Consider the following 26888-nt stretch of genomic DNA (forward strand, 5'->3'; position numbering starts at 1 on the left):
ATTGCAAGAGAGTTCGTGGATCAGTACAAGGCGGGATTTATGGGTGAACGCTCTACCACAGACCAAGTGTTCGCCATACGTCAGGTATTGCAGAAATGCCGCAAATACAACGTGCCCACACATCATATATTTATCGACTTCAAAGCCGCATATGATACTATCGATCGGGGCCAGCTATGGCAGCTAATGCACGAACACGGATTTCCGGATAAACTGACACGGTTGATCAAAGCGACGATGGATCGGGTGATGTGCGTAGTTCTAGTTTCAGGGGCATTCTCGAGTCCCTTCGAAACCCGCAGAGGGTTACGGCAAGGTGATGGTCTTTCGTGTCTGCTATTCAACATCGCTTTGGAAGGGGTAATACGAAGAGCAGGGATTAACACGAGTGGTACAATTTTCTTTAAGTCCGTCCAGTTATTCGGCTTCGCCGACGACATATATACAGGGTGTTCGGTTTCTCAGTGCAAATATGTTGGGGGCTGATAGATCATCATATTTGATGAAAAAAATTGTTCTACGCATATGCTCAAATCTCAAAGACTACTGAGTTATTGTATTTTTACTGTTTTCGTACATAACTGCCTTAAATTGATCATAACTCTGAAATTATGCTACATAGCTTAAAGCTACTATCTCCACACAGCAAAAAAAATATTAATATGCCGCGACGTAACTTCTCTAGACGTACCTAATATTTCTATGTAAAAAGAGATTTTACGTATTTTTAAGGTGGCTTCGATGCTTTTGTACGTCGCTCAATGTAAAATCTAATTTGCAAAAATAATTTTATGCCTACGTTAAATCAACAAAAAATTACATACGTTCTTATGTATTTATTTACATTCAAAATTATGCACATCATTATTGTTCAATAACAAACAAAATATTACATTAAAAAGTGGTATATTGCGCAAAAGCAGTGTAATATTACAGAACCGAATCAGAACTGTCATCCTAGTCGGTAGATAAGTTTTCACTTTGATTGTTTTTATTCGTTCGTCAGAAGAAAAATTCAATTTGTGGTAGCATCAAGTGTTGAAAAGTCCTCATGAATTTCATCGAAGAATAAGAACCCTTCCAGAACAAGCAGGTAAGATGACCTCCGATGCACGAACACTTTCGCAAGTTTTCAATCTTTTTCATTTTCGAACTTGCTTTTTTTTGGTTGCAGGACAAATTTTCCGGCGGAATCTAGCTAGCAATTTTGATTTGCCGTTTGGTGGAATCAACTAGCTGGAGATGAGATGAAGCCGGAGAAGTTCCCCGAAAGAGAGCGTAACAACCAACCGGACCGGTTAATGGAACCAGCTGAGAGCAACGAATAAGAATTGCACTGACGGTCCCGTTTCGGAAAAGAGTGGAATGAAATTATTCCGGACAGTCAAACGGACCCAATGAAACGCCAATGAACTGAACGCCAATGCCAACTAGCATCAATCCATGTCAAAGGTAACATCCTCGAAACACGAAAATTCGAGCTGATTTAAAAAAAATAATGGTATTTGATTTTTTAATATTCTCTTTTTGTTTTCTAGCTGATCGAATGATACTGCGGAATCCTAGCAGCATTAAGGTAGGCAAGAAATTTAAATTGTTCTTATACATATTGTAAATGGAAAAGAAAAAAATGAAATCCAACATACTAATGATGTAGCTAATCAAGGACTCCACCGAAATTAAAAATTTGGAAATTAGAAATTACACTTTTAAAAAAATGGAATAACAACAAACAATTAAAAATTAGAAATTAAAAATTTTAAATTCAAAAATTTATAATTTAAACTAAAAATAGAAAAAAAAAATAGAAAAAATTTCAAACCTAGAACTAAAATAAAGTTAAAACCAAAAATATAAAATTTTTAAATTTATATCGAGTGTTTTAAATCTCAAGTTTAATGTTGTAATTATAAAGCATTAAGTAGGTACTACACTCCAACGAAAAAAACCTCCCAAACAGTCGGAACGTTATTTTCAAATCGCTATATCTCGGCCGTTAGTAAACCGATTTGAACAATTTTGGGAATCACAAATTTTCCCGTCCTCCAAGATTTATCTGAGACCTCAAAACGTCGTAGCAAGTCGTGATTTTCATACAAATTGCGTGGTTGGTGCTCACCAGCTCGATGTTCATGGTGATATAAGTATGATATTTTGCAATCCTTAAGATTTAGAGTTGCAAGTCGTTCCAGAAGTCAAAATGAAACTGTCGCAGATTATATTATTTCGGAACTCATCCGTTTGGCGGCGCTAGTGTATATGGGAATCTTCGTTGGGTTGGATATTTTGGAGTCCGTAAGATTTAGGAAAATGCAGTCTTATACAAAGTTGTTCAAAAAGTCAAAATGAAATTATTGCAGATCATATTATTCCATAACTTATCCGCTTGGCGGCGCTAGTGTATATGAGAATGCTCGTTGGGTTGGATATTTTGGAATCCGTAAGATTTAGAAAGTTGCAGTCTTCTACAAATTTGTTCAAGAAGTCTAAATGAAATTGTTGCAGATCATATTATTCCGGAACTCATCCGCTTGGTGGCGCTAGTGTATATGAAAATATTTGTTGGGTTGGATATTTTTGAATCCATAAGATTTAGAAAGTTGCAAACTTCTACAAAGTTGTTCAATAAGTCAAAATGAAATTATTGCAGATCATATTATTCCGGAGCTCGTCCGCTTGGCGGCGCTAGCGTATATAGGAATGCTCGTTGAGTTGGAACTTTTGGAATCCGCAAGATTTAGAAAGTTGCAGTCTTCTACAAAGTTGTTCAAGAAGTCGAAATGAAATTTTAGCAGGTAATATTATTCAGGAACTCATCCGCTTGGCGGCGCTAGTGTATATGGGAATGTTCGTTGGGTTGGATATTTTAGAATCCGTCAAATTTCGGAAGTTGCAGTATTCTACGAAGTTGTTCCAGCAGTCAAAATGAAATCCGGTAGGTCCGGTATCGAAGATCTCAACGTCTCAGACAAATCTTGGAGGACGAGAAAATTTGTGAGTCCCAAAATTTTTCAAATCGGTTCTCTAACAGTTGAGATATAGCGATTTGAAAATAGCGTTTCGACTTTTTTCGAGGCTTGGTCGTTCGTGTAAGTAAAACCTACCCGACCGAGGAGTGTTAAGTATTAACTTTCAAGTTTTAAGTTTTAAGTTCAAGTATTAAGTATTAGGTATTAAGTATTAAGTATTAGGTATGAGGTATTATTAAGAATTATGCATTAAGTATTAAGTATTAAGTATTAAGTATTAAGTATTAAGTATTAAGTATTAAGTATTAAGTATTAAGTATTAAGTATTAAGTATTAAGTATTAAGTATTAAGTATTAAGTATTAAGTATTAAGTATTAAGTATTAAGTATTAAGTATTAAGTATTCAGTTAAGTATTAGTTAAGTATTAGGTATTAAGTATTAAGTATTAGGTATTAAGTAATAAGTATTAAGTATTAAGTATTAAGTATTAAGTGTTAAGTATTAAGTATTCAGTTAAGTATTAGTTAAGTATTAAGTATTAAGTATTAAGTTTTAAGAATCAAGTATTAAGTTTTTAGTTTTTATGTTTTAAGTTTCAAGTTTTAAGTTATAAATTTTAAGTATTCAGTTTTTTGTTTAAAGTTTGAAGTATTTCCGTAGCATTTTTTTGGGTTTTGGAATAATTTCTGGTTGTTCTTACGAACGATTTCTTGTTGAATTTTTAGAGGAGTTCTTGGGCGATCTTGTTGTTGTAGGATTTATTCCTGAGGAAGTTTCGCAAATAATTCCTGGGGGTATTTTTTAAGGAATTCCTGAGAGAATTTTCCTAGTTTTTCTTGAGCATTTTTTCGAGAATTTCCTGGTTGAATTTACGGACGTTTCTCGGTTTTCTTGAAATAACTTAAGTTCCTCTGCTTTTGGCTGAATCAACGAATCTTGTGGCATTTTCTGGAGCATTTATGGGACAATTTTCGGCTTAAAGTATTTCACGAAAAATTACAGTTTTTTTTTAATTATGTGAGGAACTCTTTAAGGATATTTCTCTAGGATTCTTGAATGAATTTTCAGATGTTTTTCTATGCAACCTTTTTGGTAGAATTACTGGGATTTTTAGGAAGTAATTCTTTATTCTAGGAGGAATTTCTGGTAATATTTCCTGAGGAATCCTTTTTGAATCTGTAATTCTTGGACAAATTCGTAGAAAAATTCGCAAGAGATTTTTTATAGGAATTTTCTTAAAGACTTTCGATAAAATAAACTTGTGCATTTTTTATTTTTGTCTTTAGTGGCTTTACTGATGCCTACACTGTTGCTACCATTACCTTAATCGACTGAAGACATTTGCTAACAAAATATGAATGTTGAATAGGCCTATGCGCTGTCGCGCCACGCCGCTGACGATTTCCTTGTGCTACTGCTGCCGAACTTCCGGAGGACTTCCTAGAGGAACTTGCGGAGCAATTCCTGGAGGAACTTCCGGAGGAATTCCTGGAGGAACTTCCGGAGGAATTCCTAGAGGATCTTCCGTATGTATTCCTGGAGGAAATTCCAGAAGAATCCTTGGAAGAAATGTCAGATGAACTTCCGGTGGAATTCCTGGTGGAATTTCCAGAGGAATTCCTAGAGAACCTTTCGGAGGAATTCCTTAAGGATCTTCCGGATGAATTCCTGGAGCAAACTCCAGAGGAGTTTCTGGAGGAAATTTCAGAGGAATTTCTGGAGGAAATTGCAGAGGAATTCCCGGAGGAAATAACAGAAGAATTCCTGGAAGAAATTTCAGAAGAACTTCCGGAGGAATTCTTGGATGATCCTCCGGAGGAATTACTGGTGGAACTTTCGGAGGAATTCCTGGAGGAACTTCCGGTGGAATTTTTGGATGATCTTCCGGTGGAATTCCTGGAGGAACTGTCAGTGGAATTCCCGGCGAATCTAATGGAGGAATTCTTGGAGCAGGAATTTCTGGAGGAATTCCTGGAGGAACTCCTGACAGAGCTTGCGGAGGAACTCTTGGAAGAACTTACGGGGAACTCCTGTAAGCTTCCGAAGATTTCGGCAGAATGTTTTATATGTAAAATTAGCCCACGTCGACCAACGCCGCCGCCGCTGGCTAAAAATGATGTATGAAAATGAATCCAAATAACATGACGTCGCCATGCTGCCGCCGCGCCAAAGCCATGGCGCGCCGGATGAAAATGATCTGTCATGCAATAATGAAATCAGTCGACAATGTCTATTAGTATCTAAAAGTATAAAAATCTGACTAAAAATCCCAACACATTAAAATCTTAAACCTAAGGAACAATAAAAACTTTTGAAAGGCTTAAATCTAGAAACTTTTATATTAAAAGCAATTTTTAAAGCTAACGTGTCTCGAACATCAATAATTTGTTATTATACTTTATGTTTTTGTACAACATTTTTTTAAATAAAATAATGTATTGCATTTCTTCAACGTGTATTTCGAAAGCATGAAAGAAAATTCCCGAACACCCCTAACCCAGCTGCCGAAAGCGAGGTTTCTACGGACTGATTTTTACGTCGATTTTATTATTACGTCGAAAACATTACGTCGCAAATCGCATTATTTTGAGGAGAAAATTCCAAGTACGTCACTTTTTGTAACACAAAACTGATGTAATATCACATACGATTTGCGACGGCGATGATGTGCATCAAATCTGATGTGATATTACACATTTTTTTTTACTGTGCATTGGAAAGCTGATGAAATTTTCTACATGTATGCTGTCTCTAAACTACGAGAAATTAGCTTTCAATAACATTTGAGAAGCGAAAATGTAAAAAATTTGTATCATTCTAATGGTTTTCCATTATTTTTCGATAAAATACGTTGTTATGTACACTGTTTTATTTGACCAAAATATACCTTTGAAAATACTCTACCACTCTGTCTTTGATCCCAACTCCCTATCTCGTTTCAATTCGCTGCAATTTCAATATTAACATATCACGTTGTGTCCTGAATTAACAGTTCACAAAATCACGAATGTAGAACCACTGTGTTAATGTTGACGTCTCTATGCAGCACGCACTGTAGCGGTTCGCATGTTACGACGGAGACAAGTATGCAAGTGGTACACGGAAACGATGCAAACCATCTTCCAAAGTTAATGTTTAATTATCCTTTTGATATGTTTAATGGATGATTGGAAATGTTATTGGGGATTTCATAGTAATTTGAATTTGTGTCCCATTCGAAAGATTGGAGTAATCAACAATTAATTGTTATTAAAGATTTACAGCGATGGAAACGAAATAAAATATTTTCACACAAATTGATAAAAGTGTGTTATTACAACAAATTGTTCTTCATTGATGAGCTTTTCTCCCAGTAGTTGATTCATTTCAAACAATATTTAATGGCACGTACCTTTGAGAAGATGGAGGAAGCCTACATTGGACTGAAGAGGGAAGTCAAGCGGATAGGACTAGTCATTAACACGTCGAAGACAAAGTACATGATAGGAAAAGGTTCAAGAAAAGACAATGTGGGCCACCAACCGCGAGTTTGCATCGGTGATGACGAAATCAAGGTGGTAGAAGAATTTGTGTACTTGGGCTCACTGGTGACTGCCGAAAATGATACCAGCAGAGAAATTCGGAGACGCATAGTGGTTGGAAATCGTACGTACTTTGGACTCCGCAAAACGCTCCGATCGAATAGAGTTCGCCGCCGTACCAAACTGACAATCTACAAAACGCTCATTAGAGCGGTAGTCCTCTACGGACACGAGACCTGGACGATGCTCGTGGAGGACCAACGCGCACTTGGAGTTTTCGAAAGGAAAGTGCTGCGTACCATCTATGGGGGGGCAGATGGCGGACGGTACGTGGAGGAGGCGAATGAACCACGAATTGCATGAGCTGCTGGGAGAACCATCCATCGTTTACAAGGCGAAAATCGGACGACTGCGGTGGGTCGGGTACGTAGCCAGAATGTCGGACAGTAACCCGGTGAAAATGGTTCTCGACAACGATCCGACGGGCACAAGAAGGCGAGGTGCGAAGCGGGCAAGGTGGATCGATCAGGTGGAAGATGACTTGCGGACCCTCCGTAGACTGCGTGGTTGGCGACGTGTAGCCATGGACCGAGCCGAATGGAGAAGACTCTTATATACCGCACAGGCCACTTCGGCCTTAGTCTGAATAAATAATAATAATAATCATTGACAAATATCAATTCAATTAATATTACTACATCATTTTCTTGCTCAAAATCATTCAGTTATATTATTTCATAGGGGAATTTAGATAAAAAGGATGGAAAAAGTGTATCTTCCAACACCTCCTATCTATAATCACAACAGGACTCATATAAAATGACTATTCTTGTCTAGCTGTGCTTCGGGTATAGTTAGGAAATGTCTGGCATCGGTGCTATTCAAAACTTTTGAAAAATCTGTTTTATATTCAAAAAAATGACAAAATAAAACATTTGAGAAACGATTTAATTTATTAGTATTTGTTCGGCAAACACTTATCGATATCCGTTCAACACTTTGGGACAATAATACTAACAATTATCTGTAAATATTATTGATTTTTATAGAATACATGAAAATTTCACATAAAATGCACTTTGATGTTTATTTGACCCCAAAAACCCTTAAATTTCCAACTTTCACCAGCAAAATATATTTAGGGCCGATGCCCACGTAGCGTTTTTTCAACGCTGCGTGCACGTGGCGTTGAAAAAACGCAGGTGTGCATCGGTGCGGCGATGCTGCGTTACCGCTTTTTTCCGATGCACACATGCGTCCTTTTAACGCCGTGTGCTCGCAGCGTTGAAAAGACGCTATGTGGGCATCGGGCCTTAGTGCCCTTCTGTGGATCCACAGTGAAGAGATAAACACAGTTTTAGTACAATATCGCAAAAAAAAATAAGGAAGTTCGTAATACATACAGAAGAGCCCCACGTCCATGAAACAGTACTCACTGAATTCCTTGAAAAATTCTCTTTCTAATAAACCCTTGATCTTTTTTGTAAATTGATTGTGACGAAAGTTATCAATTGTTTCCACATTTGAAATCGGGTTTCCCCAGTGTGCAGTGGATTCAAGCCAATTGCGGTGGGCGAAATCGCTCGTCACGATAACACGAAAAAGTATCGCGACCTGCTCTATCGTTTCCACCTGGAAGGACCTGAAGCTGGTCGGGATGATAAATTATACCATCGTTAGCTGCTTCACATTTGGACACGGCAGCCGGAGTTGCCGCATAAAGCCACGCTGCAACAGATAACAAAATGCCTTCGGAAGAATCTGCTCCGCTCTACACTTCGGAGCAACTGGATCCGATCTTCACGCAGCTCGCCACCCTTCAGCGCAGTTGCAAAACACGTTTTGACCGGGACATAAGTGAAAAAGGGTTTTAGGGTAGTCCTGGTCAACGAGAACGGATTTTCCTTGAGGAGCAGGACGTGGCGTTCATTACTGAAGCAGGAGAGAACGTTACCATTCCCCGGACTTCCGGGTTGGAATATCTGGTAGTGATCCCAACGTCGCACATAGGGGTATTTTCGCAATCTAGCCGGAATAAATTATTTGATCTCTCAAACTGCTATATTTCACCTTATTTTATGATACTGTGATGATAATTTAGCTGAAAAATCAGTTTTCTTAATTTTCACTTTTTGACCCATGTGCTTTACCCTTTAAAACCCCGAAAAACATTGATAATTTCAATTAATTTGTTCTTGTCATCGCTAATACCGAAATCAGTTGTGCTCTATGTGTTTGCAAGGGCAAACATAGAGCTGAAAGATGGTGTCATGGAAATTGCTCTATGACTCTTCCTCTTTTCATGGGGATGTTGAATGTATGATATAGGTCATAAATGCCTTAAATACAGTACCAAACTAAAATCATCCGCTTTCAAAATGGCGCAAATTTGCGCAAGATTTTTCTTCAGGATCCTAAAATATAGACATAAATACGTCCTCTATACTTAAATACTACCGAATATCATCGAATAAGTGTTTTATGCTTATTGAAAATATGAGGAACGAAAATGGACTTCGAATTACTCTTTTGTATTTCTGTTCAGAATAATTTATTCTTGTCAAAAACACGTTTACATGATACTATTTTGTCTACTTTTTCATGGTATGTACTGATCTGTGGATTACTGTGACAAATATTTGACCACAATAGAACATACCGAACGTAATCAAATTCAACAGAGAAAACCTCAATGAAAAACCTTTAACTTTCTAGAAGTGTAGTGGTAAAACTTTAAATCTAAATAGAAAACCTAGTACTAGGAGTAACTCGTCTACTATTCAGAGAAGTTTGAGACATATTTAGACTGCTCTAGGACAATTTTGAAAATTTAACTTTATCCCGGCTAGAATGGCGAAATACCCCTATGTGCGTCGACTACGAGGCGCGCCAGAAACGCCTGAAGACAACCACCCCTATTCTTGTATACGGACGAACGAAACTTTCGAACGAATGCAGTTCGTTCGAATCGTTTTCCCATTTGATTTTGCTGGCGTAAACGAGAATGCGCATCAGCTTTCATTCGAAAGCGCGTTCGTACGTAAACAAGAATAAGGGTGAACAACAGCCGAGTTCCATCGAATAGGTAATCTCGGCTAAAATTGCATTAATTTTAATGATATTATAATAATCTCATTCTGATTCATCTGAACTTCTAAAAAGCAGAAATTGCTTTTGATTCAATACATTATATATTTTGATTATATATGCTCACTACTGTAGCAACTGATCCGTTGAGTGATCCGTTCTTGTCTTCAGCGACACCCGTTACGCACCCATCTAAAACAGATCATATTTCTTAAAAACAGAATACAAACGCATTGCTCGATACTACTGGTATAGTAGTTGACTAACTGGCGCTATTTACGACGATTGATTGCTTCACGCCGGTATACTAATCGTAATCCTACCCACCACGATAAGTATATAACACGGTGATGATCGACTTTTGAGCCGTGGAATTGTTTAAAACGAAAAATAAATCAGATAGTCGAACAAAACGAATTCGACACAAAAAAAACTATTAATGTGAGAGTGGAGTAAAATCCATCAGAAGCAATGATAAATATAAGCGACTTCTGGACTAGACATTAGACCGGCCATAAATCAGTTTCTTTTGTAACACTGTGTAAAACATTTACTCTTTTCTTTGTTACGACTGTCCTTCCCGCTGTCGTCGGCATGTGAGTCATCGTCATTATCGCTAACGGTCAATGGACAAAACAAATTCACCGTATACCTCATAATTAAGATTGCAATAGACTAATAAGCTAACAGATATAGAAATGTGCCTGGAATTATAATTATAGTAACCCAAATACATGTGTGTAATACCTGAAAAACATTCTATTGGTCGATTGTCACTCTTTTAGAGACAACAACTATTATAATGAACGAATAAAAATCGAGTCTACGTACCTTCCAACTTCTGCCTCAGCTCAATCTTCTGCATACACTCGTCCGCTTCAAGGAACGCCCAGTGCACGTTCGTAATATCATTCCAGAGTGCCCTGAAGATCTCGTTCTCGTCGTAAACAGGTGCCATTGCAGATGGTGGATTGTCGTCGTTTGCCGTTGAATATGTTTATCAATTAGTAACTTCTTCACGTATCATTTCTCCTCTAGCACGCTTTCACCAAACCACCGATAGTACGATTCATTCGCGTAAAGCTGGCATTTCACATAATCGGGAATGAAAAATAAACATGATCTTATCAGCACTGTTGAATAATTCACCGCCCTGATATTGATATCATTCGGATAAACAATCACATGTTACAAGCCAGGATTTTGAATATTCTAAAGCAATGATTTTCGCCATTTTCCACCGAACAACACTTGTCTACAACGACTCGGTTACTTTTCTGATCGTTTTACAGAAACCTTCTCACTACTTAGCCCAAATATTTCTGCATTCTCTCTTGCTGTCGGCTATAAATATAATAAGTGCTTCTCACAGATCTTCGCTTTGATGCTCAATGCGATAGAGCTTTGGTAAATTCTAGTGTAACAGAGGAAAACGATAAAAGTAGCAAGAAACTCTATGAACATAATCGACATAATCAGTTCTGCGATATTATTATAATAGAAGCACAGACTGATCTACCTAACGGTGGTGATGTCTTTCTCGTACATTTTACAACGTTAATAAGAAAAGCTCATTAGAAAAGGTCAAAGATAACAAATAAAGGAAACATATGTTTCCACAACCGTTATAAAAATAATCGTTACACATAAATAAATCCGGAACGCAATGCTTATTGTGGTTCATCTCCAATATGTAGCAAAAAACCGCGGATACCCCTTGGAATGCAAAATGTTGCGAACGAATCCAAAAGAACCAAAAGTGTATCTCACATGTTTGTTCACATAGTGTGTTTGACGGCGAATACCAAATCTTGATTAATTTCGGGAATACAACTTGCGGATCTGTCTTCTCTTTGTCGACTATAAGACAGCATGCGATCCAGTAAAACGTGGTAATCAAGCCTCAGAAATAAGAATATCCGGCGATACATTCGATTCCTTCGTGGATAAGTTTGAAGCAGGGCAATGCGTCTCAAACCTGCTGTGAGACATAGCTCTGAGTGGTGCGATTCGAAAATATGGTGTGCAGAAAAAAAACAGATCCATCATTAACATCGACATCATCCAGCAGTGGAATAGACCTTCGTGCCTTTCAAACGGCAGAATGAAACAGTAGGACTGGTCATAAACTTTGCCAAAACAGTATCGAAGTAACGAAGAAACCCAAACGTCGTTGGTCCCGAGGTGAAAATGGATGGGATTTGTTGACGAGTTTATATATCACACTTGGAACATTTGTGACATGTAATAATAATGTTAGCCACGTGGTAAAACGGCATTTTGAGACCGCAAGTCGGACTTTGCCATCTTAAGTCTCGCAGCTCACAGTCGCTGATCAAACTAGCTTTGTGTATATATAGTTGTTTAGTCCACAGGCCCTGTATGCCAAATATTTGGAGGAAAACGGTGAATAGCTCAGTGGGGAGAAATGACACTATCATTACACGGTCATCTATGCTCCAGGACTTTTTGGACGACATTGACCTCATTGTAATCGATGACACGGCAGTAGAAATGGTTTTGTTTACGGGTCAATTTCTTCACCTCCGCTTAACCCTTGAAGGTTGATTACCCATACGTTTAAATATGGCTGAAGCCCTAGGCGGAGGTGACGAAATTGACCCTAAATGAAGAGGGAGACGACAAATGATTCAATTAGAGTGACTCTACAAAGTAGCTAAGACAAAGTACATGATTACAGCATGCAGACAGAGGTAGACCCTTGTAATGTTAGTGCTGATCTAGACTTTTGATATTTCTGATTTGTGCATTTTCAATAGAAATGGCAAATACGATGGATGAAAACGCATGGAAGCAATGAATGAATCGCTTAATGGAGCCAAACAAATTTCGTAATTCGGTGGAGGTACGGATGTCAATCGCATGTAGTGATATGAGATACATTCGTGTCTTCAACTTACCACCAGAAACAAGTGATAGAAGTTATCGATGGCACTCGGACGATATGGGAAAGTGGAATATTTAACAAGAGAAAAATTTCCCGCGAATTCCGGCTTGGGGCATATGTCCACTGGTGTGCGTGGTGTGTTTATCGACCTGAAAAAAGAAATACCGGTCTTCAGGATGTGTGTTTTCTTTGCCGGGCTACGGGTCATCGGAAGGATCCTTGCCCACAACGACCCTCCGGAAATCGTAGGAAAGATCAGCCTAAAACCCAATCACATCCGAGTTTATGTGCTGGGGTTGTGTCTGGAGTTGTTCTAGTTGATCATGACTCAGAATGCGCGGATAAGATCATTGAACAATTGGAGGAAGATAACTTTGTGGAACCAATGGATAACGCAGCTACGGAACACTTGGATCCGATCGAAAGAGAAGATCTTGAGAACAAAAGCAAAATGGAAGATAAAGGAAGTGAAGTGGAGAAAGAGAAGATACTGAGGCAAAGCGGGTTTCGTCAGCCGGTTACCTAACGGATTCGGAAAATTATGAAGATGTGACAGATGCCGACCTTCAAACGATGCGGAACCCACAGGCGAATCCACGAAAAGCGTATGGTTTTTAATATTTGATTTCTTGTACAGATATTAGAACTTGACAAAAACATGATTAATGTTCAGCCCGGAAGGATTTGACTTAAGAAATGTAATTCAAAGGCTAGCGATCAATGTTTGTTTACAGAACCGAGAAATTTGTGGCATCTCTTTGAACTCTACAACTGAGACTCTTACGGGAAGGCATTCCCTTCAATATCTAGGCGATTATTTTTAGGAAATCTAGTGAGGATTTCTTCGGTAATCCAATCGAAATTCCTTCGGGAACCCAACACATTCCTTCTGGACCATCGCGAGAATTCCAATCGTTATTGGACATTAAGAATCTAATGGAAATTCATCCGGAAATACAATGGGGATTCTTCCGGGAGTCCAAACGTGATTCTTTTGGCAGTGCAATGGGAATTCCTTCGGAAATGCAGAGGGAGATTCCTTCGGAGATACAATGGGGATTTTTTTTCGAGAATCCAATGTAGATTCCTTTGGGAGTCCAATTCCTTTGGGAGAGCAATGGGGATAACTTCGGGAATATAATGGGGGTTTCTTCGGGAGTTCAATGGTGATTTCTTTTGAGAGTGCAATGGGGATTCCTTCGGGAAACCAATAAAGATTTTTCTGGGAGTCTAAAAGTGATTCCCTTAGGAGTCCAGTGAGGATTCTTTCGGGAATCCATTATGCAGATTTTTTTGGGAATTCAGTGGAAATACCAGTGAGAATCCATTCAAGAATCAAATCTAGACCAACATTTAAAAAGGGCGTAACAGCCAAAATTTATTCCTTCTGATTCTTCGTCTACATATAAAGCGTTATATGTAGACGAGGAATAAGAAGGAATAAATTTTGGTTGTTACGCCCTTTTCAAATGTTGGTCTAGAAATATAGGTGAGGTGGATCAACTCATCATAACCATCAACATCGATTTAGGCAAAATTGAACAATGGGCGAGGAGAAACCTCCTTTTTCCGAACCCTAAAAAAACGCAGGCGATCGTTTTCTGCAAGGAAGGCTCAGTAACACCGACAATGGACATTACCTTTTGCGGAGAGCTCATTGGTCTGAAGGACTGCGTGGTGAATCTAGGCCTCAAAATGGACCGCAACCTGAAATGGAACCAACAAATTAACGACATAACGGCAAACGTTTTTAGCACGCTGCGAACTTTTCGGAGGTTCGCTTCTGTACTGCCAGTTCAAACCCGTAGGAAGTTGGTACAAGCTGTGATAATCCTTTTCTTCACATACTATGACGTCGTCTACTACCCGGGACTTTCAGCAGCACTCCGCAATCAGCTTAATCGTTGCTTTAAAGCATCGGTTCGTTTGGTATACGGTATCTGTCGAAGAGAATCTACAGCTGTAGTTAGGAACACCATACTACGGTCTAGGACACGACTTGGACACCAACTACCAGAACCGTATAAGTTGTTTCATACACCGGGGTTATGTCGAAACTCTTCCAGTCTATCTCCAACAACATTTAACAGAAGACTGGAGCGTGCTCATACTTTTGTGATCCCCCACCACACAACGGCGAAGAGGAAAAGTGTTTTGATCGCAGGGGCAATCCACTGTAACCAGCTGCCTTTGGCGATCAGACAACAATCAATGATAAGCAATTCAATCAAAGGTAATTGCCTATTTCCGGGGATTAAACCACCCGACTTGGACGTTAATTTACAATGTTATGAAAACTCATATGTGAATATGTACGTTATGTGGAAGATATTGATTTGGAAAATGTATTGGAGGTAACCACTTTCCCTTCGATGGGACTCGAACCCATGACCCAACAGCACCAGTCAAGCGTACTGTTGGGTCATGGGTTCAAGTCCCATCGAAGGGAAAGTGGTTACCTCCAATACATTTTCCAAATCAATATCTTCCACATAACGTACATATTCACATATGAGTTTTCATAACAATGATAAGCAAATTTAAGAAAGCACTCGCTACAAGATAGGGCAATTACAGAAGCTAGACTCTATAAGACACCCTATACCAGAACCTAGATTTAGTTAAACTACTCCTACTCTGTCTTATATTCCGACCGTTCCTTTCAATACTAATGTATCTTCCTTGACCTAAAATATGGGGTAACCTATAGGCTTCCGTTATGACAATAAATAAATTACAAATTACAAATATAGTATATTAACAATATAGTCCACTTCGTGAATCTCCATATATTAGGCAAGAGACAGCACATTCACACCATCTTGCTTCAGAAAAGGAAACTAACGCCTGAAAACGATAGCCAAGGGGTGCGATAATTGCAAGAATTACACTTGTTTTACAATTTTTGAAAATTTGAATTACATTTTTCAAAACTTTATTTTTAAACTCAGATATCAAAATGGGATCATGGGATGATTTCTAGCATATTACTTCAACTTGTAATACTGCATATTGAATCATACGTTTAAGCACCCCTCGGAATGTCTCTTCACTATATTGCTTGCCTTTTGTGACACCGCGGCGCTACTGCGTTGTCTTTTCAAATCAGGCAGAGTGGACTATATTGTCAGTATACTATATTTGCAAGAATTCAATGGGAATTCTTTCACGAATCCAATGGAGATTTGTTAGGGAGTATATAGGTAGCTTCTGCACGTCCTTCTGGAGGTTCTGAATTACTTTCAAAATCCCTGGAAGATTCCCTTCGTATATCCTGGAGGTTCTCCTTCGGAGTCCTAGGAAGATTCGCTTTAGAACAACTGAAGTTCGAAATCTCTGAAGGATTCCCTGTGGAATCCCTGAAGGATTCCATTCTGAATTCCTGAATCCCAAAAGGATTCCCTGAAGGATTCACTTGAGAAATCCCTGGACGAATCTGGAGAAATCCCTGGAGGAACCCCTGGAGGATTCCCTGCGGAATCCCTAAAGGATTCTCTGTAGGAATCTCTAAAGATTTCCTGGAGGAATCCCTGGAGAGAACTCTGAAGGAATCCTTGGAGGAATTCTTGGCTAGCTCCCTGAAAGATTCGCTGTAGAAATCCCTGAAGCATTACCTGTAAGAATCCCAGAATCCCTGGAGGTTTCCCTGGAAGAATCCTCGCGAAATCCCTGGAAGAATCTCTGGATGAATCCCTGGAAGAAGCCTTGCGGAATCTCTGGAAGAATCCTTGCGGAATCCCTGGATAATTCCCTGGAAGAATCGCTGCTGAACCCCGGAGAATTCTCTGGTGGAATCCTTGGAAGAATCCCTGGCTAGATCCCTGCAGGATTTCCAGTAGGAATCCCTGGAAGATTACCTGTAGGAATCCCTGGAGGTTTCCCTGGAAGAATCCTCGCGGAATCCCTAGAGTAGAGGAATCTCTGGAGGAATCCCAGGAAGAAGCCTTGCGGAATCTCTGGAAGAAACCTTACACTCAGGCAAATGAACATAAGGCAGAAATTATGAATCTACAAGATTTTTGAAAATCGTTGAAACATAAGTCTCTCATGATTTTCATCCTGAGCTCTTCATATTTCATTATTGGGATTATGTCGTTCATTAGTAGCATGTAACGAATTTCATAAGACACCTTTCGGTATTTTGTTCAAAGTTGATTTGAAGGGAATCATAAGAAATTTTATGAAAGACATCATGTTCATATTAAGTTTCCCTAGTTGGAAGGAAGAGCTTCAGCCAAGAGAATTATATTCTCACACATTGTAAAGTTTTTCAAGCCGTGCGGTTGAATTTTTCATCGAGGGGGTCTGAAGAAATTATTATGTTGAACATTTGGTGTCAACGGTGAATAATAAGTGTTGAATAGCAACAGCAAATTAATAATTGCGCTAACAATTTCAAGTGAAAAGTTTAATTCGAATGAGATGAGCAACTTTTTTCCAGATCCGAAGACATTTTAGAATGCGTTCGACACCACTTGTTTTTTCATACTCCCTCGATGTCCTCGATACAACCAAAAAACGAATTGGAAATCACATGTATGCATAACCGCATGAATGAACCAAACATTTTAATTATTTTCTGCCATTAAGCACATGGTCATAATTCGAGAAAATTTTCAATATGCGCGAATTAAAATTCATTATGCAGCATTATGAATCGAATAATATTTAGGAAAATGCAATAATAAATTCATAAATCTGCATTATGAACTCATTAAGATATTTCATAGGAATTACGAAAGTCATAAGGCATGATTATGGCCTCCAAATGCTACTTAGGAAATTCATAATGTAGGGTTATGAATTGGTTAATGTTTAGCGTATATCGTCCATAATGCTTCATTGGGATTTCATAAAGGTGCCTTAAGAAAATATTATGTTTTGTATTAGCCATGAAAATCTAATTCATAAGGAGTCCTTTTGAATTTCAAGTTCAAAACTTGTGGCAAATTTCCAAAAGTCAGAATTATGATATTCGATAGTCAATTTGCCTGCGTATACGTATACGTATACGTATACGTAAGCCGTGGAAAATTCCCTGGAGGAATCCCTGGAAGAATTCCTGAAGGATTCCCTGTAGGAATTCCTAGAGGATGCCCGAGACCAATCCATGGAGGATTCCAGGGAGAAATCTTTGGAGGATTCCAATAAGGAATTCCTAAAAGATCCCCTGGGGATTCCCTTGAGGAACCCATGAAGGATTTCCTATATGTTTCCCTGTAGGATTCCCTAAAGCAATCTCTGGAGAATTCCCTCCGGAATCCTTGGAGGATTCCCTTTGCAATCCCTGTAGGTTTTCCGTCGGAACCCCTGAAGTATTCCCAACGAAATCTCGCAAGGATTCCCGTCGAGATACCTCAGCTGTAAGCGAAACAAAATCCTCCAAAAGAATTCCCGTTGGAATACCAAAAGGATTCCTGTCGGAGTACCGAAAGGATTCCCGTCGGAATCCATCGAAAGAATTCCCGTCGGAATCCTCCGAAAGAATTCCCGTCAGAGTATCGAAAGGATTCCCGTCGGAATCCCTGAAAGATTCCCGTCGGAATCCCTGAAGGATTCTCTTCGAAGTCCCTGAAGGATTCCCGTCGGAATCCCGAAAGGATTCCCGTCGGAATCCCGAGAAGATTCCCGTCGGTACAACAGGCGATTGATTTTGGCCTGGAGTGACAATGAGAGCTGGCCTGCGACGCGCTCCAAAATGCGTCAGAAAGCAAACCGGGGTAATGCTATATAAGCTTCGTAATGGTAATGCTATATAAGCTTCGCATGGTTCGCAAAGCCTGAGAAGGTACCCAATCGAGCAAAGCATTAAAGTAAGGAAAACTGTGCAGCTCAGGCTACTAAGCCACAGGTTGGTTCGACTAGTTCGACAGTTTTCCAGCTGACCGGAATCGCAGGCACATCTAAGAAAAGGGTGAATGTTCCTCACCTTGCAAGGAAACTAAGGGCAGAATTAAGCGAGACCTTGTTGGAGAAGACGCACAAAGACAGATACGCCAAAGTCTTGAAGTCCACACAAGGTGCCGAAAGTCATTGCACACTGGGTGAGCCACCTGGATTACCCCGTAAACTGAAGGTACGGACAGCCTGTTAGCCAATCTATTAGGGTTTCGTAAGACCTTCGGTGGACGCTTTCAAATCTGTGGTTAAATTCGAGGATGTAGCGATCCAACGCAATTGGCCTGCCGAGCAGCAACAGTCAAGATTGAAACTAGTGGGAATCTAGTAACGAGAGATTACGCACGAGGGTTACAAGTTGTCAGAAGCTCAACGCATCCCGCAAATGCTTCGTGCCGCGAGCCGAAATGTGCAGGGATAAGGATGGGAGCATCTTGACGGACGAACGTGTGGTGATCGAAAGGTGGAAGCAGCACTACGAGGAACATTTGAATGGCGCTAAGAGTACAGGCAGTGAAAGTCAAGGCAATAGAGAAGATGACTACGTCAGTCCGTTAAGGATTAAGGATGCCATCCAACAGTTAAAGACCAATAAAGCAGCTGGTAAGGATGGTATCGGAGCTGAGCTCATCAAGATGGGCCCGGAAAAGTTGGCCACTTGCCTGCACAAACTGATAGTCAAAATCTGCATCTACAAGAAAGGCGACAAGCTGTGAGAACTTTCGAGCGATCACCATAATGCCGCCTACAAAGTGATATCCCAGATCATCTTTCCACGTCTGTCACCATTAGTGAATAAGTTCGTGGGAAGTTATCAAGCCGGCTTCATTGACGGCCGCTCAACAACGGACCAGATCTTTACTGTACGGCAAATCCTTCAAAAATGCCGTGAATACCAGGTCCCAACGCACCATCTGTTCGTTGATTTCAATGCGGCATACGACAGTATAGATCGAGTAGAGCTATGAAAATCATGGACGAGAACAGCTTCCCTGGGAAGCTTACCAGGCTGATCAAAGCAACGGTGGATTGTGTGCAAAACTGTGTGAAAATTTCGGGCGAACACTCCAGTTCGTTTGAATCGCGCCAGGGACTAAGACAAGGTGATGGACTTTCGTGCCAACGTGTATTGTTCAACATTGCGCTAGAAGGTGTCATGCGAAGAGCCGGGTGTAACAGCCGGGGTAGGATTTTCAACAGATCCAGTCAATTTATTTGCTTCACGGATGATATGGACATTGTCGGCCGAAAGTTTGCAAAAGTGGCAGAACTGTACAACCACCTGAAAAGTGAAGCAACAAAAGTTGGGCTGATGGTGAATGCATCGAAGACAAAGTACATGCTTGTGGGCGAAACCGAGCGCTACAGGACCCGCCTGGGAAGCAGTGTTACGATAGAAGGGGATACCTTCGAGGTGGACGAGGAATTCGTCTACCTTGGATCAAAAAAGATTCACCACCGCACCAAAACCACGAGCTCGTCCAGCTCTATGGTGAACCCAGTATCCAGAAGGTAGCTAAAGCCGGAGCAGAGCATGTTGCAAGAATGCCGGACAGTAACCCTGCAAAGATGATGTTTGCTTCCGATCCAGCAGGTACGCGACGGCGTGGAGCGCAGCGAGCGAGGTGGACAGACCAGGCCCAAAACGACTTGACGAGCGTGGGGCGGATTCGAGGATGGAGAGACCGTGTATTGTGGTCTCAAATTGTTGATTCAGTGTTATCTGTTTAGATGTAAACTAAATAAATAAATGAATGAACTCGGTCAACCCCATGCGAAAGAACAGAAAATACTAGCTGGATAGGGCATTGACATGTTCCGCCTCATTAACCGATTCATGCGTTCAGAAGAAGACTGCATTACTGCTTCAGTTTCTCAGGCAAACAGGCTGACCGCCACTAAAAGACGCGTGAAACGACTTGGTCCAGTAGAGAGTAATATGTTGAAGCTTATACCAAACTTATAAATCCTATCATAAATGAGACATGAAGAAAAGTAAACATAAACGTTTCTGTCGTACCAATGGCTGAAAAGGAAGATCCAGAAGAAGCATAACATAACTATTCCGAGCATCGTGATCCAAGCACACGATCGACCAAGGCAAAATATTAGGATCTCTTCCAAAATTAAGGAACCTTTACTCCTTAAGGCAGAGAGTAGTTATATCAAGGTAATCTATAGGGCACTGAACGAACAAATCTCTCTTACTGAACTGTCTCATTGAATTCCACCATTAGATAACTTTATAGATACGTATGTCGATCTCAACAGTAAGGGTAAAAGGCTGTCTCCAGTTTCTTATACTTGACTTAACTTACCAACAATAATCAATTAAATAATGACAAACTGACAATAGAATAAAATGCAAAGCCTTAATGCATGTTGCAATAATAATTACAAATTCATTCAAAAATTAATCAATGACGATTTGCTTCTTTTTACCGATTTCCTTTAAACGGATCCATGATCAATAACCGACAGGCTGACGTAGAAATAAAAAATACAAACCAAACAGTTACACTTTGTCTTATTTAACCATTTTGATCTGTTACACTAGATTTCTGTGATGATGTTGCTCTTCAGAGCAAAAATGGCACGACGAGATGTTCTATTAAAAGATTTGCATAAGTACCTCTGCCTTATTTTTCTTCCGCTGGTCTCTGAAAACAGCAGACGGCTGGCCAGAGATTGATTGTTCTCTGCTATGAATCCGTCTTGATCAGGTCTTGGTAAAAAAAAAATAACTGTTTCACACCACTAGGAACCAGAAAATTTCTTTGATCCGATCACGATCGCATAACAAAAATTTCGAATCGCAAATTTACAGCTTCAGCAGCTCGTTCATTTCATCGATTAGCGTATGATGCATGCGTTATTTTTCCACCGTATTTTGCAATATCACGATCGCGGCACATAAATTACACTCGAAAAGAATAGTATATTCACTGACACCGACCAAAACTTTTTATTTTTGCGCATAACTTGTAGTAGTAAAGTTTGCTAGTTGAGCCACCATTTAGATTTTTTTTTATTTTTCCTCAAATTGGAGAAAATGACAAGTGTTCAGGAATGTTGACATTCTTCTTTGTTTTGACCGTTTTGACGCGAATCATGCCAAGTTTGCGTTTATCTCAATGCGTTTTATCCGCGGGGCGAGGGGACCATCAATTGATTGCACTGAACAAAAAAAGAGCTTTCAAAATGAACATTGATTAATATATATTTTAAGTTATATTATTTTGTTTTCCTCACTCGCACAAGTTTGTCTTATTTCCCGGATTAAATTAATACAGTCGTGATTTGCTGGTTGGAATTTTAGTACTTGGGGCACTTTTTAGTCGGGCCTTCGCTGGTTGGGCCATGGCCCACAGGGGAACGACACCCAATTTTTTCACTATGGATTTTGACAGGTTCGCCTGTTCGTGCTTTTTTGGGTGATAAATTTATCCCCCAGTGTCAAATCATCCCAATACTGATTTATTTTGCAATAGTATGTGCGCGAATTTTGAATGTTTACATTTTTACAGGAGAATATGATACAAAACGCCCATTTCACTCATTAATGCAACATGATACAATCATGAGAAAATAGAGAAAAAATGAACGAACTATAAATTAAAACTATTTTAGACTCGATTCCATGCTTTAAACTTAAGAATGTTCAACTTATTTGCTCAATTCTTTAGAATGCTGCTTGCGTAAGGCACTGTCTATGCCTTCGTTCGTTTTATATCATTTTCACCCTGGAAGCTGTTTGTGTTGCATTCGCAGTGCACTCGTATTGGTGACTCAGAAAAGATGTGACAAAGATGGCGTAGCTTGTCATCCCCGTGATGGCCCAACTAAAAAGCAACCATACGTCAAAATTCAATGTAAACACTGAAAACGGGATTTGGCGTCACTGCCCGCATAGATCTGGACTAGAAATATTAGAATAAGAGATCGGCGAAAACGCCATCTTGATTCCAATCAAACCGTCAAAAACGATTCCAATTGACCTTTCCCGTCAAACATTTTTATTCGCTCAATCGATTCTTTGGCTTATTTCGACACGGTTGTTTCATAAGGGCCAATGTCGCAAACGTAAACAATGACTTTTCCTGCAAATTCCTCAACAACTAGGACCGCTCCCAGCTAACAACCACATGGAACTGGTGGCGCTCCTGAAATCAGCGAAAGAAGTCAATGTTTACGTTTGCGACTTTCGCCCTTTTGAAACAACAATGTCGATTTAAGGTCAACTTTCCCACACGTAAAAAAAATAATGTTATTTATTATTAATATTTCTAATACTTTTTTGCCAAAGCAGGCGCCCAATGATATGTATAAGAAAAACCCAGATTAATCCACCTAGCGGTGATGGCGCCTTTCTCGCGCAAAAGGTAATAAATGTAGCCTTTACGCTTACACCTCGATGATATACAAGAAAGGCAAAACAGTTACACCGTCTAATGTTATTTATTTATTTATTTATCCATCAACAGGCTTAAAATAGCTCCAATGATGTTGGTAATAATATAAAACAAAAACAGAGATACAAATCCGGTCGGCAAATAGAAGTAAAACAAAATAAAAATAGAACAAAAAATAACAATCAATAATCTACACCGAAAAAATTCTTTATATTGAATATATTTGTCGCACACATAAATTTTTGCAATTTGGCGACCCAAATATATGCAATTTGTACCCACACATAAATTCAATAACTGCATATTAGAGACCACCCATACATTTTATATGATTATAGATTATATTTGTACTTCGCGTGGAGAGTGGTTATGTGTGCACTAATTAGAATCATGAATTAAATTAATGGATTTTTGCCAATAAAAATGTGTGGAATTTTTGTAGTGTACATTCATCATCTAATACTGTTACGGACACCTGTTAGAAAAGAATGACGAAAACTTATGACGAAGCATATCACGTGTACTGTTGAAGTCGAACAACGGTGCCACTCTATTAAAGATCCGTTGTAAGCCACTAACTCCTCCTTGCAGGCCATAATTGGTACGTCGTAGAGGCAACCGAAGCATTACACTGTTGCGAAGCGTGCGTTGTTGAACGTTAATATCGATTCGCTCCAAGATGGCCTTCGATTCGACCTTGAAGCGTATCAGCAATCGTCATTGCTCTTGCTGTATCTCTTCTGGTACGGAGCAGCTCAAGATCTATTAAACGACATCTGCTCTCGTAGCTCGGCAACTGGAACGGATTCCTCCAAGGAAGCTTTCGAGCATGAGCATGAGCATGAGCATGAGATGATCGTACAATTCGTAGTTGCTACTCCGTGATTGACCAGAACTAGCGGAATTGCACAAGGAACCAACAGATGGGACTTGGGATTAGCACTCCATCCTCAATGTGCACGTTCCGAAAGCTCAACATTTGAAGGTTCAATAACGGCGCCGGCCACGTCCTTACGATCATCGAGGGAAGGAAGGAATGTTATTGTAACAACCGTTGTTTTAGAGACCGACGAATCGTCTGCATCTCTACGGTTGTTACGGGAAGGAGTATTGTAGGTAGGGAGAGGAAGTGTCATTACTTAGATAAGGATTCACCTTGGTAAGTGATGTAATCCAAGTAACTAGCATGTTAATGTTGACGCGAGAACAAAGCTAAGATCAGCTACGACGTATTTTGTTGTGTCATTGTTCACCCAACGTAAGGGCAGACAATCAATCGCTCCGGTAGAGCAATTGTAAATGGTTTGTGATAATTCTAACATAATCTGCTCCTGAAAAATGTATGCTGGGTGTTTCTGTAATTGTAATATTACGTGGTCCCACTCAAGAAATGGCGTACCGCACATAAGAAAACATCACAATGTTATTTATTCATAGTTTAGCGGCGAGACGTGAAGTTTTGAGCAAATCAACCACTTTCTTGCTTTGTTATAAATTATTCAGAATACATCAATTTACTAGAAAGATCAAACATTTTTCATTATACTAATTTTCAATGAAAGCAACATGCAACACAGCAGCAAATAGAATATCCATTACGTAGACGAGCCTTGAAACTATAGCCTAATTATTGTTTCTATACATTCCTTTACACCATAAAACTAAACTATCTCGCATTTCGTTTTATGAATTTTTTATCGAACTTCGTGTTTCAGCAACAAATCACTCAATAATGTCATAAAAATATTTCTATCATGCTGACTGCCATGGAGGATTATTAACTAATAATTTGAGAGTGCGTTGCTAATTTCCATTTGATTAATAAAACTCAAGCTGATGTCATCAATATAAATAAATCGTTACCTTTATGGGAACACCCAGTTAAGCCAGCACTAACCAGATTGATTTGTTCTTAAAAATGAGATTATGACAAATCGTGTATACCGTAATCGATAAGTGTAAATTTGTAATAAATGTAATGAATATAATGTCTCAAATAGCTGTGCCATCAGCGTAAAGTTGTCAATTCAGAGATTCAGTTTGTAGTTTTGGCCCGGTTCAGGATGTTCAGTGTTTTGTAGATAGAACAGAATTGTGTTTTTAATTTCTATGTCTTTTTTCGATCGTATTTTTGGTCGTGTGATCAATAAACCTCAACGAAAAATCAAGTTGCCCAATAAAATGTCATGAAATAGAATTTTGTTCAATAAGTTTGTTGAGATTAAAAAGGCTTGTTCATCTCGTGCAATCATTCGCATTGAATAATGAAAATATAATGTGGGTTTTTGAATAATTTTTTCTGAACCATACAATCCAGCTTGCTTTCACACTAACAAAAATACTAGCCATTCGAAAGAAAATACTCCCTTGCGTGATGAAAACTCCTATGATCCTCTTCTGTTCTTGAATAAACTTATCATTCACTTTAGCACTTAACACCACATGTTTCTGATTCAACTTCAAAATTCGATTCCTCCAAGGAAGCTTTCGAAGCGCAAAACGAAGGAAGCGGCGCTGGTCGGATTCTAATCTTTCAGAGCCTTTGTTGTCAACCGGGCTCCAAACTTTTGCACAATATTCCAGTGTGGAGCGAACGAGGGCACAATACAGAGACTTCAGACAAAAAACATCGTTAAAATTTTTCGCTGTTCTGAAAATAAATCCCAGCGTCTTTGCAGCTTTCTCGAAGATATACGAGACATGCTGCTTGAATGTTAATTGCGAGTCTAAAATAACTCCCAGATCCTTCACTTGATTTACGCGCCCGATTGTGGTACCGTGCAGCTTGTAGGCGAATGTGATCGGTTGCCTCTTTCGCGAAAAGGTGATGACGGAACACTTGGTAGGATTCAGTGTCAAGCGGTTTAGCAGGCACCAACTGGCAAAGAGATCTAGTTGCTCTTGCAGATAGTAGCAGTCGGCGATTGATTGGATCAAAGGAAGATTTTTAGGTCGTCAGCGTACGATAACCGGGGCTCTTTATGATCAAATGCGCATCGTTGAAGTAGAGTAGAAAAATCAGTGGACCTAGATGACTTCCTTGAGGTATACCGGATGTTGCAAAGAAGCAATCAGATCTGAAGTCTCCAATCGCTACCATCAGTTGTCGGTCCGACAAATACGATCTAAACCAGCGAAGAAGGTTGCCGCAAATACCGAATCTATCAAGTTTTGCTATCACGATGACATGGTCTATCTTATCAAATGCGGCGGATAGGTCGGTGTAATATGATGTTATGATAGAAAATTTACACTAGTAGACGACAGATGGCGCTGCCAAAAGTTTCTCGAATTTCCTAAGTTCGAATTTTGACTTTCGGACAATTTCATAGTACTATGAAACTGAACGAAAAGCATACTTACGCCTAAATGCGTGCAACACGAGCATCTTTATAGTACGATGAAACTCTTAATGGGAAGCCACGGATAAAATATTCATAGATGCAAGGCATTTTTCATAACACATTATTGTTCTATGTGACTACCCAAGTAACCGTAAGCATTATAATGCTGCTTTAATTCAGCTACATAACTGCACGTAATGCTACCCATTTAATGTTTATTAGCTTTGAGTGCAGATACAATGCTGATATAATGCCGGAAAAGGCGAATTAGCATGCTGTTATAATGCACAGACGAAAGCTCAATTGCTGCATTAGTGATGCTAATATAGGGTTAAGAATGAAACGTCAGATTTTTTCGCTCACTATTTATTTCGAGCGAATTTTTCGCGCACTTTTGAAGAGCTTTTGCGAGCAGCTGATCAGCTGCCTATATTTAATAAACAACTGCCGAATCACCACGAATTGGAGAAATTGAGGCAAAACAAAAATTATCTTTTCCACCATTATTTGTTGGTGATTCAAGTTATTTATATATAATGTTTATACTTAGCAAGTTAGACCGATGATATTGTGTTTTGCCAATTTTTCGTCGTAGAATGTGCTCATATGGGTCTCGAACCTGGAAGCATGACACGCGGCTCTCACAAAGTTGCCCTCCCTTGCTCTTTCGGCCACGGATGCGATGTCATATCTTCTGCTGAAAGGCATATTTAAACCATTTGTCTCTTTTTATTAGCAGAAATTATA

The 26888-nt window shown here is 39.4% G+C and overlaps 1 protein-coding gene across 2 annotated transcripts in view; it reads right to left on the reverse strand.

Annotated features, from left to right (window-relative positions):
* LOC134211519 (protein tamozhennic) overlaps positions 1-21457 on the reverse strand; it is a 32480-nt gene extending 11023 nt beyond the window's left edge. The window contains exons 1-2 of one of the 2 annotated variants that reach the window (XM_062688434.1): positions 21018-21457; positions 10411-10662 (exon numbers count right to left, since the gene is read on the reverse strand). In XM_062688434.1, coding sequence (XP_062544418.1) covers positions 10411-10537 — 127 coding nt within the window. In that variant the 5' untranslated portion in view covers positions 10538-10662; positions 21018-21457. Of the gene's footprint in view, positions 1-10410; positions 10663-10764; positions 10885-21017 lie in introns of those variants that run through there. The other variant, XM_062688435.1, reaches the window with a different exon arrangement.
* Between the last annotated feature and the right edge of the window lie 5431 nt (positions 21458-26888).

Source organism: Armigeres subalbatus, chromosome 2 (genome assembly GCF_024139115.2).
Source record: "Armigeres subalbatus isolate Guangzhou_Male chromosome 2, GZ_Asu_2, whole genome shotgun sequence".
Classification (NCBI taxonomy): domain Eukaryota; kingdom Metazoa; phylum Arthropoda; class Insecta; order Diptera; family Culicidae; genus Armigeres; species Armigeres subalbatus.